Source organism: Mobula hypostoma, chromosome 29 (assembly GCF_963921235.1).
Source record: "Mobula hypostoma chromosome 29, sMobHyp1.1, whole genome shotgun sequence".
Classification (NCBI taxonomy): Eukaryota; Metazoa; Chordata; class Chondrichthyes; order Myliobatiformes; family Myliobatidae; genus Mobula; species Mobula hypostoma.
In genome coordinates, this window is record NC_086125.1 from 31,077,917 (window position 1) to 31,100,321 (window position 22,405).

General features: G+C 40.6%; 1 protein-coding gene across 1 annotated transcript in view; it reads left to right on the forward strand.

Annotated features, from left to right (window-relative positions):
* The window catches only part of LOC134339366 (adhesion G protein-coupled receptor E5-like), a 137,129-nt gene that overhangs the window by 98,429 nt on the left and 16,295 nt on the right, over positions 1-22,405 (forward strand). The window contains exons 14-17 of the mRNA XM_063035806.1: positions 4,151-4,368; positions 13,285-13,351; positions 16,327-16,418; positions 19,659-19,827. Coding sequence (XP_062891876.1) covers positions 4,151-4,368; positions 13,285-13,351; positions 16,327-16,418; positions 19,659-19,827 — 546 coding nt within the window. The remainder of the gene's footprint in view (positions 1-4,150; positions 4,369-13,284; positions 13,352-16,326; positions 16,419-19,658; positions 19,828-22,405) is intronic.

Below are 22,405 nucleotides of genomic sequence, written 5' to 3' on the forward strand. Positions count from 1 at the left end.
TGCAGATGTAATATGTCTTATTCCATTCATTTTCAGGAATGACAAACTGTTCCACAACAAATTGTCACGCAAACACGAGGAAATCTGCAGATGCTGGAAATTCAAGCAACACACACAAAATGCTGGTGGAACGCAGCAGGCCAGGAAGAAAGGTCTCAGCCTGAAACGTCGACTGTGCTTCTTCCTACAGATGATGTCTGGTCTGCTGCGTTCCACAACAAATGGACAGTCCATTATCACTGACGAAATGTTCTGCAGTACTAGTCCTTGAGAAGAGGCTTCTCAACACCTTAACACTGTGCTAAGTTATTGGGAACACTTCCAGCTTTGTAGCTGGAAAGCTTTGTAATAAGAAATTTGTGTTCATGCATGGTCTGGCAAAATCTGCAAGAATCCTCAGGGACTGAGAGGCGCTGGTCTTGGCATCTTCTGGACATGTTGGCATCCTGAGCAGTCCATGGCAAACTGCTGGATCTGCTGATCAATCCCAGGTGATCAGACAAAGCTTTCAGCCAACGCTTTCATTTTGACCATGCCTAGATGTTTGGCATGTAGATCCTCAACACTTTAGCTTTCTGCTGGAGTGCTACAATAACTCTCAATCATCACATAAAGCAGTACCTGCCAAGAGCAAGTTCATCCTGGCACTGGGGATATTGGATTTATAATGCATATTCCTGACATTGTGGGTGGCCATATAGTCCTGAGACACTGTGGTGTCTTTTCTGATTGCCCTTTGGATCATCTCTGCTGTAATAAGAAGTCTTTCGATTTGCATTAGAGAGAATACGTTTAGAGGAGTGTCTTTTTTTGTAACTTCTTTTCTAAAGGTAAACGGGACAATCCATCAGCATTTTCATCATTAGTTGTCATCCTGAATTCAATCTTGTAATTCTTTCTTCCAAGAAACAGAGCCCATCTCTGCATTCATGCAGCTGTTCCATCCATGGAACACCCTTCTGTAGATTGAAAATGAACTCTAGTGGTGGATAATCAGAAATAAGGGTAAATTCTCTCCCATAGAAGTACTGGTTGAAAGATTTAATGCCCCAAACCAGTCTCACAGTCGATCTGTGTGTAAGTTTTCTCTGCATCGATAAGAGAATGTGATGCAAAGTCTGTGGGACGTTCACTTCCATCACTCATAACATGAGACACGATTACACCTATACCATAAGGCGAGGCATCAGAGGCGAGCTTCACTGCACGTTGTCGATCATAATGAGTGAGTACAGTGTCTAGCATCACAATTTCCTTTACTTTTTGGAAAGTCACCTCACAGTGCTTTGTCCATTGCCATTTCTTCCTATCTGTAGCAATTAGTTCAAGGGGTGGAGTACTGTAGTCAGGTTTGACAGGAACTTGTTATGGTAATTGACAAATCCTAAAAAATGTCCATAACTGTGACACATACTTTGACCTTGGAGTATTCACCACTGCTTGAATTTTCTCAGCACACATGTGCAATACTTGTGCATCAATAGTGTAACCATGATACGTGATGCTGGGTTTAAAGAATTCACGCTTGTTTCATTGTGCCAAGCTCATAATCTTCCAATCACGTTAACACTGTCTAGAGATTTTGGAGATGCTCCTTGTCATCCTCACGATAATTATGATGTCATCCAGGTAACACTGACTGCCTGGCAGTCTTGCAGCACCTGATCATCACCATTTGTAGGAAGGCTTCATCTAAGTCTACTTTGCGAAAGTGATTTCCTCCAGAAAGCTTTGCAAAGATATCCTCTATTCTAACAAGATGGCATTGGTCTACTTTCTATACTGCATTGATGGTGACCTTAAAATCACCACAGATCCTGACAAATCTATCCATCTTGGCTAATGCGACCACTGGTATCCATGAGTCCACTCAACCTTGGAAAGGATTCCTTCAGTCTCCTTGCAATCTAGGCAACTGGCTACAAGGAACCAGATGGCTTTATAAAACTTAGTGTGGCATTTACATTTAACATTATTTTACCCTTGATATGTTTTCCAGTGCTATTCTAGAACACCACTGTGGCATCATCCAGTACTTTTCTTAATTCACTTTTAGTTGACTTTATTGCAGGGGATGTGGCATTCAAATGGTGGGTGGATTTCCAGTCAAGTTTCAGCAAATCAATGCTGGTCCTCCTGCTTTTACAACAGCCAAAAGGTCCCAGTGTATTTCACTGTTCCAAATGTCATCCCCACAGGAACGATCTTTTCTCAAGTTGGATATCTGCAGGATTCAGTTCAGTATATTTGAAATATTGTTCAAACTCATTTTGTGGAATGACAGAAAAAACAGCTGAATTGGTGGTCAGTTCTATTTTACTTAATTTGCTGTTTTCTTCTGGTATAAGCCATATTGCTTATCTCAGGTTAGTTTTTACATTGTAAATCTTAAGCCTGTGTCACTTTCATCATTATCAGATTTTTCTTCAACAGTATGCAGTTTGATGCTCTTTTTGTCTGACTAGCATGTTCTCTTGTATGTGTCCTACTTTGTTGCATTTTCTGCAAGTTTTCCCCTTAAACCTACATTGGTTTCAAGTATGAGGTCCACAACAATGACACAATTTGAGGCGAGATCCCATCTGATATACTGGAATGTTTTAATAAGAGTGGTGCAGTTATATATTGTCTACCTGGACTTTATTAGGGCCTTTGACTAGGTTTTACATGGGAAACCTATCCCTGATTGGGTCAAAGCCAAGAGATCAGGGCAATGTAGCAAATTTATTGGAGACAGAGAGTAGTGGCCAAGGGTTGTTTTTGCCATTGTGTCTGTAACTAGCGGTGTACCACAGGAATGTTGGGGTCAAAGAGCTATACTGTGCTATACTGTTCTATGTTTATGATGTAAATCTAGGAGGTAGGATCTGTAAGTCTGCAGGTAGTGTTATAGTGACAGAATATATTGATCAGTCGCTAGGATAGGCAGAACAATGGATGATGGAATTTAATTCTGCCAGAAGAGATAATAGGAAATCTTGCCCCATAGCAGAGGCATCTAAAGCTAGAAGGCATAGGTTTACGGTAGGAAAATTGGAGTGAATTTGATTATTATTTTCACTAAGAAGGTGACTGAAACCAGGAATTCACTGTCTGTGGAGGGGGAGACAGAGACTCCAATCATCTAGGTGAGGAGTTGATGCTTCAAAGCAAATATTGCTACAGACCAGGCTGGAAAATGAAATTCATAAAGATGCAAATTTGATGGTCAGGGCATAAGTGTTTGTATATCTCTGTAATTCTAAGTGAATTGACTGAAGGATAGCAGTGTTATTATGGGCTGAGAGAAAGGGAGAAAGAGAGTGAAATTACAAAGGGAAAATCAATGCAGAAAGATGAACATTTTATCTGAATATGGAACACTACCCATTTTGGGCCAGAAGCTGTTGTGATGGGTAAACATGATGTGGCATATTATTGGCACAGGGCGGTGTCCCAAGACAGGGGTGATACAGTACAGAGTGTTAGAGACTATTCATGTTGTGATGGGGATGGAAAGCTCATTAAAGAGACTTGGTACCTCAACATGGAAAAAAATGGCATAGATCATAGAGATAAAATCTAAATTGCTGAGGATAAATGAGTATCAGGTTTGCTTTTGACTGGACACATATAATTCAGGGTCAGAGATCAAATGGCCAGTGGAGAAAGGGACAAAAGGACAAAGTCTCCCTGTTGACATATACATAGAAGAATGTGCTACCAGGGGAGGTAGAAAGAGGGATGTGATCAGCAATTCAGCAGATTGCTCTATGATCAGCATTTCAGCAGATACCAGGGATTAAGTGTCCAAATGGCTAAGCTATTGGTTCAGGTCTGGATTGTTGTTTTGTTAATATCCCACCAGAGCAGTCTATTTCTATTTAAGCCAATCTTATTGCCATCACTACTAGATTGTTATTAAAAAAAACGAGTATTGGTTCTTTCATGTCTACCAGGAAAACTGCAGTTCTTATCTTGTTTATGTGACTCCAGACCCACCAAGTGGAGTAATCTGATCAGAGTGACAAAGGGATGGACAATAAATGTTGTGATTGCCACATCGCTTGTATGGATTAGCAGAGAAAAAGGCTAAGAACTGGTACAGTTGATTAAAATTAATAACATATGGTGTCCTGACTATATATTTGGAATGTGTATGTTTTTACAGTTGGGATGCAAGATTGTGGCCATATGTCTTCACTACCTGTTCCTGGTCTGTTTTGCTTGGATGCTTCTGGAAGGAATTCAGCTTTATTTCATGGTGGTAAAGGTCTTCCATTCAAGGAGTCTTCAGAAGAAGTATCTCTTCCTGGTCGGCTATGGTTCTCCTCTTATCATTGTCATTGTCACAGCGGCCTACAATATTAATGCTTATAGTACATCTAAGTAAGTATGGAGTTTCTACCCTCAACAACATTTTTCCTTATTTCAATGATGCCTCTAAAATGATAGTTTTATTAGATTGCTGTATCTTACTGGAAAATTTGAAAACAGAACATTCTAAAGTAATCAATCAGTTAGTGTGAATCTTTTCTTTCCTGCCACCCTAACATCCACTTGTGGTGTAGAGTTCGTGAACTCTGCTCAACTGATCTCTACAGCTGAATCACTGTCCTTTCTTCACTGGAATGACAAAGTGATGGTGGTATGTCTTGTCAAAGCTGATCTTTAGCAAATGCTGCAGCAGACATCATCACAATGATGTACCACAAAGCGCCTGCCCTTCCAGGAACAGGAATGCACCAGCCAGGATATCCCCTCATACTGCACTTCCCCCTTTAAACAGGGGAAGGTGAATAAAAACTTACTTTGAAGATTTATATTATCAATAGCTCATTGAGAGGTTTACAATTTCCTTGAGTTTGGTTACAATTAAAAATACAAGTTTGTAAATTTGGTTATCATTTCAGGAATTTATTTACTGTAAATATGCAAAAGAATGAATTGCAATTGTTTATTTTCTGCATATTTTCTTGTTATTTCCCTTTGTACTATATCCTCACTTCCTTCTTGCACCTTGCTGCATACTGTCTGACTGTGCTGCTGGAATCTCCTCTGCTCTCTGAATAGAGCAAACTTGTAATGTGGTTACCACCTAATAAAGGATCTTGACTCAAAACATCCATTTATTCCTCTACTTGATGTTATCTGACTTACAAAACTCTGGAGGAACTCACTGTGTCTAGCTCTGGATATCCAGCATCTGCAGAACCTCTTTTGTTTTAATGGTTACCAGCAACTGTTCACAGCTGCTCAGGATACTTTTTATAAGAGGCAACAAAAAAGAATTCCTTACTACTTGCTCTTTGCCATGAGCTAGGCCCAGCATCTTCCAAGTGCAGCAGTCAACAAACAGCTAACATAACTCCAGTGTATGATGAGGCCACTTCCCTGAAAGCACTGCTTATTTTTTTTTAGCCCTCCTGTCAATATCATCTCCTGCCCCATCACCATACTCTCACTCATCGCATAGAGACTCTTCCAATATCCATAGTAACCCAACTCACCCTATAGTAATCCCTAGGAAGAGGCGCAGTCGACGTTTCAGGCCGAGACCCTTCGTCAGTCCTGACGAAGGGTCTCGGCCTGAAACGTCGACTGCGCCTCTTCCTATAGATGCTGCTTGGCCTGCTGCGTTCACCAGCAACTTTGATGTATGTTGCTTGAATTTCCAGCATCTGCAGAATTCCTGTTGCTATAGTAATCCCAACCCTTTCATCAGTGAACCTACCCTCCATACAATAGCCCTGACCATCTCTGCAATAACGTCACCTTTTTTGTCAGTAATCTTGCCCTCTCTACCATGACCTCACTCATCTCCACAGTAGCCCCACCCGTTTCATCAGTAACCCCACTCATCTCCACAATAACTCCTCCACTTTCACCAGTAACTGCCCACCCTAGTGTCATCAGCCATTTACACTGTAGCTCGACCCCTTTCATCAGTAAACCCACCCATCTCTACAAAAATTCTTCTGCTTTCATCAGTAACCCTGCCCTCCATACAGTAACCATGCCCATCTCTGCAAGAACTCCACCACCATCACCACATTAACATTGCACCCTGCATTAATCCCTCCTCTCTCGTTAATAATCCCACCCATCTCCAAACAAAGCCCCTGGCTGCAGTAACATATTGATGCCATTACAAAGGTACAATAGCAGCTCTATTTCATTAGAAGTTTGAAGAGACTTAGTATGTCACCAAATACTCTTGCATATTTCTACATGTACTGTATACCGTGGAGAGCATTCTATCTGGTTGCATCACCGTCAGGCAATGAAAAGGTCACTGCACAGGATCGAGAAAAGCTGCAGAAATTTGTGAATTTAGTCAGCTCCATCATAGGCACTATCTTCCCTAGCACTGAGGATGCCTTCAAAAGGCAATACCTTAAAAAGGTGATCTCTATCGCCCAATCCGTATTCTCTTCTCATTGCTACCATCAAGGAGGAGTTACAGGATCTTGAAAGCACACACTCAACATGTTAGAAACATCTTATTCCCTTCCTCAATCCTCACTATTTTTGCTTTATTTTGAATACATTATTTAATTTAATATATTTCTTATTCTAATTTATAGATTTATTTATTACTGCTACTGCTGCAAAACAGCAAATTTCAAAACATATGCATGTGTTATTAAATCTGATTCTGTTTCCCCCCCTTTGCTAAAATACCGTCCACCCATATTCCCAGCCACTCCACTGTCATTCCCCTTTTAACCAGATGTGGATAATATGGAGACCAGTTCTTTGGGTAACTAGAGCAGATGGCCTGACCTGATCTCAAAGCCATATTCCGAACCTTCTCAAAGCACAATAGGAAGCTGCAGTTCTCAGTCACTTCCTGGACTGTGAACTTCCACATACGCTACCTACACTCTTCTCTTGACATGTGTCGATTCCCTTTCGAACAGAGACATGTCCTTAGGACAGAAATGGCGAAAATTTCTTTAGGCAGAGGATGGCGATTCATTGTCATAGTTGGCTGTGAAGATCTAATCATTGCTTATATATTACAAAGGGAGATAGAAAAGGCATGCAATGTTAGATTGGGAAACTCAAGTTGATGCTAGGTCCCAAGAGAAGGTATTTGTAAAATGCCTATGAGATGGATTTTCACAGTAGCTTGTGGTTGGAACCACTAAGCGAAAGGTAATTCCTGGATTGGGTGTTGTGTAGTGAACCATATTTGATTAGGGAGCTTAAGGTAAGGAACTTATGAGGCAGTGACCACAATATTATACACCCTGCAGTTTGAGATGGAGGTGAAGTCACACATATCAGATTTTCAGTGGAGTTAAAGGAATTAGAGGCATGAGAAAAGAGCTGGCCAAGGTTCATTGGAATGGGACAATAAATGGGATGACAGTAGAATAACAATGGCTGGGGCTTCTGGGGCAATTTGGGAGGCACAGGAAAGATGAATCCCAAAGATAAAGAAGTATTCTAAAGAGAGGATGAGGCAACTGCAGCTGACAAGGCAAGTCAAAGACAGCATATAAGCAAAAACGAGGGCATATAATGTAGCAAATATTAGTGAGAAGTTAGAGAATTTGGTAGTTTTAAAAAACCAACAGGTGACATCTAAAAACCATAAGAATAAAATGAAGACTAGCTAACCAATAATGTATAAAAAATACTATAAATTTCTCCAGATATATAAAGAATAAGACAGAGGTGAGAGTGGATATCATTCTTCTGGAAAATGATGCTGAAAGGTAGTAATGAAGAAGAAAGAAATAGCAGGCAAACTTTCAAGTATTTTGTGTCAGTCTTCTCTGTGTATGATACTAGCAGTAGGCCAGAAATTTGACAGTGTCTGGGGCAGAAGTGAGTATAGTTGCCATTACAAAGGAGAAGATACTTGAAGCTGAAAGGTTTGAAGGTACATTAGTCACCCAGACCACTTGGACTGCACCCCAACACTCTGAAAGAGGTAGCTGAAGAGATTGTGGAGGCATTAGTAATGATTTTTCAAGAATCACTAGATTCTGGAATGGTTCCAGATGACTGAAAAATAGCAAATGTTACTCCATTCTTTAAGAAGGGATAGAGGCAGAAGAAATAGCCTTGCAGGCCAGTTAGCCTGACTTCACTGTTTGGGAAGATGTTGGAATCCACTCGTAAGGATGAGGCTCATCATAAGGTAGGCCAAAGTCAGCATGGTTTCTTTAAGGAGCAATTTTGCCTGACAAATATGCTGGAATTCTCGGACGAAATAACAGGCAAAATAGGCAAACAAAAACCAGTGGATGTTGTTTATATGGATTTTCAGAAGACCTTTGACAAGGATGTTAAATGTCAACAATTTGGGTGATGAGATTGATGGCTTTGTGGCCAAGTCTGATACAAGTATTGGTGGAGGGGCAGTTAGAGTTGAGGACGCAGGCAATCTTCGGAAGAACTTAGAGAGATTGGGCAAATATGCAAAAAAACAGACAGGTGAAATATAGTGTTGTAGAAGGAATAAAGGTGTTAAATATTTCCTAAAGGGGGAGAAAATTCAAAAATCAGAGGTGCAAAGGGATGTGGGAGTCCTTTTACAGGACTCCTTAGAAATTATAGATATATAGATAGATAGATCGATAGATAAACTTTATTGATCCCAAGGGAAATTGGGTTTCGTTACAGCCGCACCAACCAAGAATAGAGCGTAAATATAGCAATACAAAAACCACAAACAATCAAACAACAAAATGCAAACTATGCCAGATGGAAAATAAGTCCAGGACCAGTCTGTTGGCTCAGGGTGTCTGACCCTCCACGGGAGGAGCTGCAAGTTCAATGGCCACAGGCAGGAATGACCTCCTGTGCCACCCAGTGTTGTATCTCGGTGGAATGTGGCTGAAGTCCAACAGTAAAAAGTTCAATATCCGGTCTACAAACATGTTCCTCGATCGTAATATGACCCGGATTGCACCATCTGTTGTTAACCAGAACAGTAACCACCCAACTCCTTTACGCTTACCGCTCTCAGTGCATTTCCGGTCAGCCGGAACGGTCTGGAAGCCGTCCATGGAGAAGTTTTGATCGGGTATGTCCTCGTGCAGCCCCGTTCCAGTGAAACACATAAGATTGCACTCCCAAAATGTTCTCTGATGCTTGGCTAGCGCTGTGAACTCGTCCATTTTATTACCCACTGAACTCCTCTTCTCCATAAGTCTCTATTGTCTTGACCCAGTCCTCTTTCTTCACCTTTGTGATCCCCCTCTGCAGGTTAACTTGCAGGTTAAGTAAGAGGTAGTATTTATTTCAAAAGGACTAGAATATAAGAGCAAAGGTATGATGTTGAGGCTTTGATAAAACATTATAAGCCTGTACTTAAAGTATTGTGAGCAGTTTTCGGCCCCATATCTAGGCCAGCATTGTGGCACAGAGGTTTGCACAATGCATTACTGTAGCAGTGACCTGGGTTCAATCCTGCCACTGCCTGTAAAGAGTTAGTATGTTCTCCCCATGACCACATGGGTTTCTTCCGTGTGCTCTCACTTGCTGGGCAGCATGGTTCAAGGGGGCCGGAATGGCCTATTCCACGCTGTATTTCAGTCAGTCTAAAAAAAGCACTGACATTGAAGGTCTAGAATGAAAGGGTTAATCTATGAAGAGTTCTGTTAGATTTGAGTTGGTACTTGATGGAGAGAGGGGGGATCTCATTGAAACCTATTGAATATTGAAAGTCCTGGAGAGAGTAAATATGAAGAGGATGTTCCCTAATATGAGCAAGTCTAGGGCACATATATGAGGGGTGATTGATAAGTTCCTGGCCTAAGGTAGAAGGAATCAACTTTAGAAAACCTAGCACATTTATTTTTCAACATAGTCCCCTCCTACATTTACACACTTAGTCCAGCGATCGTGGAGCATACGGATCTCTTCCTTGTAGAAGTCGGCATCTTGGACCTCCAGTAGTGGTCCACAGCAGGGATGATTGATATGTTCGTAGCCTATGGTAGAAGGAGATCAGTTATACAACTCTCGTTATAGAGTGCAGGTCAACTCTTTGAGTGATTATGCAGAAAGTTTGAAGTTAGTAACTCATCTCCTTCTACCTGACGCCATGAACATATCAATCACCCCTTGTAAGGGCACAGCTTCAAAATAGAGAGACATCCATTTAGAATGAGAAGAGAAGGAATTTCATTAGACAGAGAGTAGTGAATCTGTCAAATTCATCGTTATGGATTACTGTCGAGGCCAAGTCATTGAGTATATTTAAAGTGGGTGCTGAGAGGTTCGTGATTAGTTAGCAAGTCAGAGGTTACATGAAGAAGGCAGAAGAATGAGGTTGAGAGGGTTAATAAATCAGCCATGATGGAGTGGTGGAGCAGACCTGATGGGCTTGATTTGCTTGTTTATTTATTATTATGTTTTGTTTATTATTATTATTATTTTCTCTCTCTCTCTGCTAGATTATGTATTGCATTGAACTGCTGCTGCTAAGTTACCAAATTTCACATCACATGCCGGTGATAATAAACCTGATTCTGATTCTGTGTCTTATGGTCTTGTGATCCTGCAGCTACTGTTATTCATCCTGCCATTGGACACCCATTACCCTGTGGTTGCAAGGTGCTTATCACAGAACCCACTCCTGGAGAAACTGCTCTTGGTGTACTTTTTGCCTTTGCTTGTCTTATTGATGTAATTTCAGCATATCGGTGCACTGATACGCACTTGTCAGACTTTCCATTATCCTCCCTTTGAAGGCATGACCTGTCTTCTTCACAGTTGGAGAACTTTCCTTTGTCTTTCTGCCAACATTAGAGTTAAAAAATGGAGCACCTGCCAGCAGCATTAGACCTGGCTCATGTCACCAAAGGATTTAATGCTTGCAGCCTAAAGACACGCTGGTTGTCATGTCTAACTAATAAACACTATTCTCTCACCTAACTGACTTGTTAGGAACGTCCAGCATTCCTAGTTTCACATCATTCTGCCATCTGAGATGAATTCTCCTTTTACCCGAGATAAATCCTAGCCCTTTCATCAGAGCCACACTCTGAGCTACTGAAACAGATTTCTCTTTCACCTCTATCCTTACACACTACTATCCTTACACAGCTTTTTACCTGCCTAAGCCACGCTCCAATGCTTCACCCACACTGAAATCAAGTGATGTTTTCCATTTCCTTTTAGCATATGATATTTCATACCTTGGTTTTCTATTAGACTTGTTTTGGTCACCTAAAACTATCAGTCTTTTATTTAATTGTTTTTAATCTGAATTGTTTACCTTGCTCCAGACTTTACACACCTTTGTAAGTGAGAAGATGAAATGTTATCGTATGGTTGTGGTCACAATCAGATTACCTACAATCATTATCATCCAGCACAGAAACAAACCTTTCATCCTGCCACGTCCATGCTGACTATCTTGTTTCTATCCACATTTTTCTGCATCCATCTTTGCCCTAATGATTCAATTGCTCAAGATTTGAGCACTTGAATGATTGGTCTTGCTCCTAATTTGTACAAAGTTAATGTGGAATATTTATTTTACAGTGAGTTGAAGTGGAAAATGTTGGTTCCAAATGTTTTCTTGCAACCACCACCTAACATTTCCAGTTTGTGATACGGACTTTTATAAAGGCCAGTTTTCCCCTGGACCACATGCATCCTGTCTCTCTTAGAGTTCACAACACTTCTCTGCAGTTTATACATAATCAGAGTTACTGTTCATCCACACAAGATTCTACAGATGCTGGAAATTTTGAGCAGCATATACAGAATGCTGGAGGAACTCAACAAGTCAGGCATCATCTATAATAGTCGATGTTTGTGATGAGATCTGTTATCAGTCACTGTTTATGAGCGGGAATTCCATTGTGTACCTATGGGTATCTCAGTGTTTTTCTGAAGAGTCTGCTGTGCACCTACTCATTGCAAGGTCCTGATAAATTATTTTAATAGTAGCTCAGAATGAACTGTCTTTTGTCATATCATCATCAGTGCTATAGATACCTTTCACCAAGTGTTCCTCTTGCTGGTTAGCTTTCCTGGAATTCCCAGCACCTTGGCTGTTTCCCATGGGAATATATCCATACTCCAAGTAATCCCTGGGGTGCAGTTCTTGGTCAGGCATGTTATACTTGTTTCTATAGATGTTCTATTTAATTGTATCAATGGGCAGACAGAGCGCTTGTTTTTTCTGGCATCATATAATTTTTCTAACATGAGGGAATTTACTTCTGTGATCTGCATCAGAACCCAACACCATTGTCATGGTTTAGGTTTTCTCTCCCTCACAACCCAACCAGATCCCACAACTCTGCCATTACCAACACATCACAGACAAAGAAACACAATAATTCTCTAACTGTCCTTCAACCCATTGACCCTGTTTCAACCTATCACAGATATTCCTTTGCCCTATCTTCCCACCTTCTTTGCCACTTAGGGGGTTTCAGACTCTTAATCTATCTTCATAGATGCCACCTTACCTATTTTCAATGTATCAGGTCAAAATATCCAGCAGTAGTCTGGAGGAATGTTGTTTCATTTGATTTTATATATGTACAATCAGAACACAATAAACCTGAACCTGAACTTGATATCCAACAGGGCCAAACAAACTATTGGTTGTGACGTGGGAACTGAATTAAATTGACTTGACTTTATTACTTACATCCTTCACATACATGAGGAGTAAAAATCTTTATGTTACACCTCTGTCTAAATGTGCAATGTAGTCAAGGAAAAGAGTTCATTGGGTACAAAAAGACTTTATTAGTGACAGTGGGTATGGTGTGTGGCAAAGATACCATCCAACTGATGAGCGATTTCCCAGAGAATGTGCTCATTAATCTACAAGGACCAGTTAAGGTCAATAGTTAATATTGCAGTTAATGGTGTGAGTGTCCCACCAGCTCTTAGGTCCACAACACGCAGATTTATTTTTGCATGTAGTGTCAAAATGTGTACAGCATATCACGTGATTTTACAGCATACATCAGGAGACCTCTGAATGTATGTGTATATGCGCACTTGCATACACAACATACGAAGGACATCAGTGAAACTTTGGGAAGTGTATGGTTGAAAGGTAATGTGGGATGTTTTCGCTAAAGCTCACTACACAAGGTATACAATATAGCACTATGCAAGAGAATTTTTCAGTCAGGATTTCAATGAGGAAAAGGTAAGAAAATACTCCAGGAAAGTCAAGGACAGTGAAATCCTTCCGCAGCTTGTACTGTTGTCTGGAACAAATCAACCACAAACCTTGCCGTGCAATTAAGTCCTTCAATGAATTCCACTTTACCTAGCCATTTTAATTTTTTTTCTCTCCTCTTCAAGTTGCTGGTTGAACTTCAAATCTGGATTCATCTTTGCTTTTATTGGACCAGTCTGTGCTATTATCGGAGTAAGTTCAAAACTAGCACTGTGAAATAAGATTGGAATTGGTCTATTCTTGTCATATGTACTGAGATGCGGTGAAAGGTTTGTCTTTTATATTGTTCATATGGATCAGATCATGAGGTAGCTCAAGGTTAAAAACAGTAACAATTAGAATAAAGTTTAACAGTTACAGAGAAAGTGCAGAGCAGGTAAACAGTTAGTATCAAGATCATTACAAGGTAGATTGTAAGATCAAAAACCTATCTTATTGTACAATGGAACCATTTACTAATCTTATTACAGCAGGGGAGGAGCTGTCCTTGAGCCTGGTGGTATGTGCTTTCAGGCTTTTGTGTCTTCCGCTCAATGAGAAAGGAGGGAAGAGTGAATCTCTGGGGTGGGTGGGGTCTGGCTGCTTTACTGAGGCAGTGAGGTTAAGATAGATTCCACGAAGGAGAGTCTAGCTTCCATGATGTCCATAACCCTCAGCAGTTTCTTGCAGTAACATGCAGAACAATTGCCATACCAGTTTGTTATGCAACGACAGGATGTTTTCCATGGTGTATTGGTAAGGGTCAATGGGGCATGCCAGATTTCTTTAGCCTCCTTAGGATGTAGAGGAATGGGTGAGCTTTCTTGGTCATGTTGTTTACATTGTTGAACAAGGACAAGTAATGTTCACTCCTGGAGCCATGAAGTTCTCAACGTCAATGCAATTGGTGTAAGCAGGAGCATGTGCATCATCTGCTTTGTGGTCAATGACCAGCTTTTTTCATTTTTCTGACATTCAGGGAAATGTTGTCATGACACCAGTTACAAAGTTCTATCTTCCCCTGTACGCCAACTCATTAATTGAGATACAGACCACCACAATGATACTATCCACAGACTTGTACATGGAGCTAGAGCAGAATCTGGCCATACAGTCTTGGCTGTACAGCAAGTAGAAGAGACAACTTTGTGGAACAACAGTGTTTAGAATAATTGTGGTGGTGGTTGCTGCCTATCTTTGCTGACTGCAGTCTGTTGTAAATCTTCACCATCGTTGCAACTACAATATGAAGTTGGTAATCCTTAATGAAGTCCATCAGAGTTATTGCACTTCTTGGAGCTTCTTTCCCTTAAGGCTCCTTCCGTTCCAGGAAGACAAAAACTCTTCTTATGTCATTCTCTACCCTGCTCCTTTTACAATCACGGTCTCCCCTTTTATTTATTTAGCAACTGCGTGAAATTGGCCCTTCTGGCTCTTTGAAACGCACCACTTAGCAAACCCAACTAAACACCAGCCTAATTTGGGGTAATTTACAATGACCAATTAGCCTAGTACATCTTTAGACTGTAGGACAAAACCAAAGCATCCAGAAGAAGCCCACAAATTCCATGGAGATGATGTACAGACTCCTTACAGATGGTGTTGGTATTGAACACCAAACTCAGACATCCTGAGCAGAAAAATGTCATACGAGCCACTGCACTACTGTCAACTGTAAAAGCCCTCCTTTCACTGTATGTGATTTGTTGCCTCAGCATCATACACTTTTTTGCTCCTTCATTCAGGCACAAAATCCCCCTCTCCAGTGGGGGATGAACAGACACTGAGAACAGAAGACTTTTGTGCCACTGGTAATCTTTTCCAGCAATGCTCCAATCTTATATTTTCCTACTCCCACCCAAATAAAACCTAATTCCATAACCACAACAACTCAATAAATGAGGCAGCATCCATGGGCTGAGAGAAGTGTTTGAAGTTCAGCAGGTGGTGGTGGAGAGAAGACCATATCTGAACTGGAGATTAGACACAAACTGTCAGTTAGACAGAGAAAATAAAAAAGATGTTGAATGGTGGTGGGTTTCCCCAGTTCTAGAGAAAGATCCTCACAGAACAGAAACAGGACCTATAGCCCTTTGAGTCCATTCCCCCTTCAACCACCTAGAAAAACCATAGAAACCATAGAAAAACTACAGCACAGAAACAGGCCTTTTGGCCCTTCTTGACTGTGCTGAACCATTTTCTGCCTAGTCCCGTTGACCTGCACACAGACCATATCCCTCCATACACCTCCCATCCATGTATCTGTCCAATTTATTCTTAAATGTTAAAAAAGAACCCACATTTACCACCTCGTCTGGCAGCTCATTCCACACTCCCACCACTCTCCATGTGAAGAAGCCCCCCCTAACGTTCCCTTTAAACTTTTCCCCCTTCACCCTTAACCCATGTTCTCTGTTTTTTTTTTCTCCCCTTGCCTCAGTGGAAAAAGCCTCCTTGCATTCACTCTATCTATATCCATCATAATTTTATATAATAGGTTAGTTAACCACCAAGTTAACATTAACACTACAACATTCCATTTTAATTCTCCCGACATTCCCATTAATTCTCTCCAGTTACGACCACTCACGCATATACTAGGGATAATTAACCCCCCCCCCACCATCCTCAATCAGAACGCCTTTGGGCTGTGGGACAAAACCAGAGCATTTGGAGGATATATCCACAGTCAGTGGGAGACATGCAAACGCCACACAGGCAGCACCTAAATTCGGGATTGAATCAAGTTGATGAAAGTGACCTGGATCACATTTCTTCTGCATTCTGATGTTTGGACAATAATTGAACCTCTTGGGCATGTCTGCATGCTTTTATTAATATCATAAGCTGTACCACTGTGTCACCTGTTTAGCACTTCACCTGAAAACAACAGTGTGACTTTTCAGTAGATTTAAGACAGAATTATGGCTGTTTGTGGCATCCTGCTATGCTTTAATTAGCTGTTGATTTTCTGATTTACAGTATCCACCCAATTACATGGAGTTACACCCAGTGGCCACTTTGTTATGTACAGGACATAATAAAATTGCCACTGAGTGCATTTTGCTTGACGTAGAATTCTGCAGACATTCTTGATGAGGAGGAAAGGCAATTGATATATTTATTTAACTACTAAACAGGCAGCAATGTTCAATGTTGAAAACTAATTTTCATTTTTCGATTTGTAGTTGAATTTAATTTTCTTCATTATTACCATATGGAAATTGGCTGATAAATTTTCAATGCTCAACTCGGACGTACCACACTATAAGAAAGTGAGGTAATTAAAAACTTTATTTGCTATTGTTCACAAGCCATTGTCACTGAATTAATTGGATTTCACTGACTTGGACAGATTGGGAAAATGGGCAAAGAAGTGGCAGATGAAATACAATGCAGAGAAGCGTATGGTCATGCATTTTGTTAGAAGGAATAAATTCTTCGACTATTTTTAAAATGGGAAGCAAATTTGGAAATTAGAGGTGCAGAATTCCCTGAAGGTTAAATTGCAGTTTGAGTTGGTGTTAAGAAGGCAAATGCAATGTTAGCACTTATTTAAAGAAGGTGATAATATTAAAGCAAGGCTATAATGCTGAGACTCTGACATTGATCAGATCACATTTGGGACATTGTGAGGTGTTTTTGGCCCCTTTTCTAAGGAAGGAAGTGTTGGTATTGGAGAGAGTCCAGGGGAAGTTTAAAAGAATGAACCTGGGAATGAAAGGGTTAATATATGAGACACATTTGATAGCTCTGGTCCCGTACAGGCGTACCATAGAATGTGCCGTGAACAGTTGCATCAGTGCCTGGTATGGGAACTGCAAGGCATCTGACTGCAAGTCCGCACAAAGGGTTCTGAAAACTGTTCAGAGGATCATCAAGGTCTCTCTCCTAGCCATTAAAGATACTTAAAAGGGTGCTGCATACGCAGGGCCCTTAGCATTGTTAATGATCTTTCCCATCCATCCAACAATCTCTTAGATCCCTAACATCAGGCAGAAGGTTCTGTAGCATTGGGTAAAGAACTGCTAGAATGAGAAACAACTTCTTCCCCCAGGCCATAAGGCTACTGAATTCTCTGCCACCACCCAGATCTCATCATGTATGAAGCATCAGTAGCATTATACTGTTTACTTTTTAAGTTGTATCATATATAAACACCTTAGTATTTGTTAATTTGTTTGTGATATTATTGCTTTATGTATTACGTGTATGAATTATAAGTTTTGTGTTGTGCATCTTGGTCCGGATGAACGTTATTTCGTTTGCCAGTATAGATGTGTACCGTTGAATGACAATAACTGAATATGACCTGATTTTTACTTGCTGGAGGTCAGAAGAATAAGGGGGAGGGGATCTCACTGAAATCTATCCAAAATTGACCGGCCAAGATAGTGTTGACGTGGAGGGCATGCTTGCAATAGTGTGAAAGTTGAGGACCAGAAGACACAACCTCAGAATGACAAGGACTTCCCTTTAGGACAGAGATGAGGAAGAATTTCTTTAGCCAGAAGGAAGTGAATCTGTGGAATTGATTGCACAGGTGCCTGTGGAGGTCAAGTCTTTGGGTATATTTAAAGCAAAGGTTGGTAAGTTCTTGATTAGTAAGGATGTCAGAAGTTATGAGGAGAAGAGAAGAACGGAATTGAGAGGGAAAGTAACTCAGCCATGATCAATCGGTGGAGCAGACTTGATGGTCCAAATGACTTAATTCTGCTCCTATGACTTATTCTCTTATGGATTTCAAGCAAGAGTAACTGCGTTTTTTTAAAAAAAAGCAGATGTGGAGGCCAAGTCTTTATGTATACTTAAGGCAAAGATTGATAGATCCTTGATTGGTTAGAGCATGAAGGGATACTGGGAGAAGGCAGGAGACCGGGGCTGAGAGGACAATGGATAAGCCATGATGAAATGACCGAGCAGACTCGACGTTGCCCTATATCTTATGGTATTATGATTTAAAAATGCAGCCCTGAAACCAGCAAAACATAAATAAAGGAATGCATAGAAAATGCTGGAGGAAGAGAAGCACCAATGACACACAGATGTGGATTAATTTTCTTCTAATTTATAAGAAGGAAGTAAATTTCACTGTAGATCCCTATTGATTAAATAACAAGCAGCTGACATTTTACAAAGGCTGCAAGCACATGAAACTAACCTCAGCATTCACATAAATCTTGAAAGGCTATGTTGAAGATGTATTTGTTTGGGATTGGGACAGACAGCAATGCAGTGTGTCCATGACTCCTGAGAGACTTAGTGAAAGGTTCATGGGCATCCATAATGAGATGAAGAGCTGGTTTTAAAACAGCATTTGGTGGGGGGTGGGAGTGGGGGGGGTGGAGAGACACATTGAAAGTCTAAGCCAGGACACTGAGATCAGGATAAGAGGAACAATTGATGAATGCACCCTACCCAGGGCTGAAGTCGACTAAATGGCTCAGAGCAGCCATCGTAGGAAACAGGAAAGGATATGAATGAAGCAGACATGAAGAATGCAGTGCATTAGAGAAGGAAGGTGTCTGGCACCATTGTAACATAGACAAAATGGAATATCCTAAATTAAATTTATGCAAGAGGTCCCAAAGAACTAATTGACTAAATTGGTCATTCATATCTGACAGGCTGTCAATCACTGGTCATTATATCATTATGTTATACATTCTGAACTGCCTACTTGAAAGGTTTGATGTCATCACCACTCTAGTCAGTGAGTAGTTTTCCTTATAACATAAATAATGTTGTTCACAATGCCATCTACCATGTTGCAGTCAAAAAGGTATTCTGGGATTATCTTAGTTACCTGTGGAATTAATGAAATTAGATTCTAGAGGAACTTTTGAAGTTTTATTACTGCTATAATGTAGGATGTGAGGTACAGCTGACCCTACTCTACTGACCTTACTGTGTGTTGCATACAAAGCTAGGCAGGGAGTTAAGCACCTTCTTAAAATATTACCTGAGCTGGAAGCTTTCATCAGGGACTTTAAATGAGAAAACTTTGTGAAGAGATATTGCTATATCGAGGCAAATAAAGAGTGGATGGAAATGGATGTGTATCTACCATATGTGGTTCAAGTCGAAGTCCAAATTAACATGCACCAGAAATGATGCAAATAAATGAAATGAATGGGAAGTGACGTTTGAACAAAACAAACTGCATACAAAATAAGCAGTGCCTCTAGAGGCAGAACACTTGCAGAGTTTAACAGAGTAGTGGACAAATAACTTGATTCACCATAGTTGGCTAAGAGATAAAAAGAGATGAAAGCATCAGGGGGAACTGGCCTGCTCTGATTTGAAATATAGAAGCTTTCCATTCCACCCAGAAAGGGCAGAGAGAAGCTTAGTTCATCCAGAGATGGATTATCACAAGGAATGACAAGCCAGGGTTTGTGTTGAAGACAATAAGTATGTGGGAGGCTACTGATCTGAACCTCAATAGTATATTGTACCTAGAGAGGAGAAATTGTCTCTGCGACATTCAATATCTTAGTGATTTTTTTTCTTTTTGCAGATCATTCATGTGTACAGCAATTGGCCAGCTTGTACTTTTGGGTGGTACATGGATCTTTGGCATGTTTCATTTCAATGAGGGGACTGTCGTCATGGCTTACATCTTCACTGTAATTAACAGTTTCCAAGGCTTTTTCATTCTCATCCTGCACTGCGTCTTAAACAAACAGGTAAGTTTCATTGAAAATATATCAATGTATTTAAGTTAAACTGGTGACTTTCCCAAGTCTTACAGCTGCCTGGGAGCCGAGGTTCCAGCTGGGACTACACTGATGTACACTAGCTCTGGGAATGGGAACCATAGTGACAGAATAGATAGAAGACCCACTGTGGAGAAAGATGTTGATAAGCCTACATACAAAGTCAGGAATCAAAAGGTCAAATGTGGTGGGACTGAGCTGCATATATTTCAATACAATGAGTATTATAGGATGAGCTTGGGACATGAATCAGCATGTGGGTTTGTGCTACCATAGCCATTAGTGAGGGGCAGGACTGGCAGTTCAAAGTTCTGGGATTCTGTTGTTTTAGATGTGTTAAAGTGGGAGGAATTAAAGGGTCTTATCAATCAGGGAAAATTCCACACCCAGAGCTTAGTCAGGACAGACTAGAAAGGTCATCTAGAGAGGCTTTATGGGTAGAACTAAAGAATAAGAAAGGCGTAATGACTTTAATAGGATCATAATATAGCCCACCCAAAATTCCATGGAACTTAGAGGAACATATTTGCAGGGAGATTGTAGACTCTTACAAGAAGCATAATTTGTGATAGCAGCAGATTTTAAATTTCCACATATTGACTGGGACTCCCATACTGTAAAATGGCTAGAGGGAAACAGTTTGTCAAATGTGTTCAGTAAAGTTTCTTTAATCAGTACATCAAATTCCAAATGAGAGAAAGTGCAATACCAGATCTCCTATCAGTAAATGAGACAGGGCATGTGACAGAAGTGTGTGTAGGGCAACACTTTGCATCTCATGATCATAATGCAATTAGTTTCAAGGTAATTATAGAAAAGGATTGGTCAGGTCCTCAGTTGGGACTCTAAATTGGAAAAAAAGCCAATTTTGATGATATCAGAAAAGATCTGGCAAGTGTTGATTGGGTCAGATTGTTATCTGGCAAAGGTATACCTGGTAAGTGGGAAGCCTACAAAGTACGGAGTTTATACGTTCTTGTCAGAACAAAAGACAAGCATAACAGGTATAGGGAATCTTGGTTTTCAAGAAATATTGAGGCCCAGTTTAAGATAAAGAAGGCGTTGCATAGCAGGTATAGACAGGCAGGAACAAGTGAGTTACTTGATGAATATAAGAAATACAAGGGAAAACTTAAGGCAGAAATCAGGAGGGCTAAAAGAAGATTAATGAGGGGCAGGACTGTGGTTACTCTAGCAGACAAGGTGAAAGAGAATCCTATGGGTTTCTATTGATGTATTAAGAGCAAATGGATAAGCAAGGGACAAAATTAGTTCTCCGAAACATGAGTGGTAATCTATGCATGTTGCTGAAGGGGATGTGGAAGATCTTAAATGAATTATGTGATCTGTATTTACTTGGGAGATGGAGTCTATACATGTGAGGCAATGCAGTAGTGAGTTCATGGAACCTATACAGATTACAGAGGAGGAGGTGTTTGCTGTCTAAGGCAAATTAGGGGGGATAGATCATCCGCACCAGACAGTATGTTCCCTTGGGTCCTGCAGAAATTACAGGAATCCTAGCAGAGGTATTTAAAACTTCCTCAGCCATTGATAATTTACCAGAGGACTGGAGGATAGATAATGGTGTTTCAGTGTTTAAGAAAGGCTCTAAGAATATACCTGAAAATTGTAGGCCAGTGAGCCTGACATCCATAGTAGAAAAGTTATTGAGGGTATTCTAAGGGACAGGATAAATAAACATTTGGATAGGCAGGGCCTGATTAGGGACAGTCAAAATGCCTTTGTGTGTAGTAAGTCATATCTAACCAATCTTATATATTTTCTGAGGAAGCTACCAGGAAAGTTAATGAAGACAAATGGATATAGCAAGGCCTTTTAGAAGGTTCCACATGGGAGTTTGATTGAGAAAGTTCAGTCAAGATGAGGTAGTAATTTGGATTCAACATTGGCTGTATGGAAGAAGACCAAGTGTGGTTGTGGTTGGTTATTCCTTTGACAGGGCTTCTGTGACTTGTAGCATACCACAGGGATCTGTGCTGCATCTATTGTCATTTGTCATCTATATCAGTGATCTGTATGATAATGTGGATAATTGGATCAGCAAATTTGCGGGTGACACAAAGTTTGGGGATGTAGTAGACGGTGAAGAAGATGATCAAAGCTTGCAGTGGGATCGGGACCAAATGGCTCAAAAGGTTAATTTTAATATCAAAGAATATATACAGTATACAACCTGAAATTTTACTCTTCGAAGACATCCACGAAACAAGAAACCCCAAAGAATGAATGATAGGAGTATCAGAACCCCAAAGCCCACCCTAACTTCCCACGCATAAGCAGCATTGACCCTCTCCGTCCCCTTCCTCTCACTTGCACTAGCAGAAGCACCCCCCACCATGCAAGGAATAGCAAAAGCCCCCAAAGACACCTTGACATAGAGTCGATAAGACCATAAGATATAGCAGCAGAAGTAGGCCATTCAGCTCATCGAGTCTGCTCTGCAATTCAATCAAGGGCTGATCCAATTCTTCCAGTCATCCTCACTCCCCTGCTTTCACCCCATACCCTTTGATGCCCTGGCTAA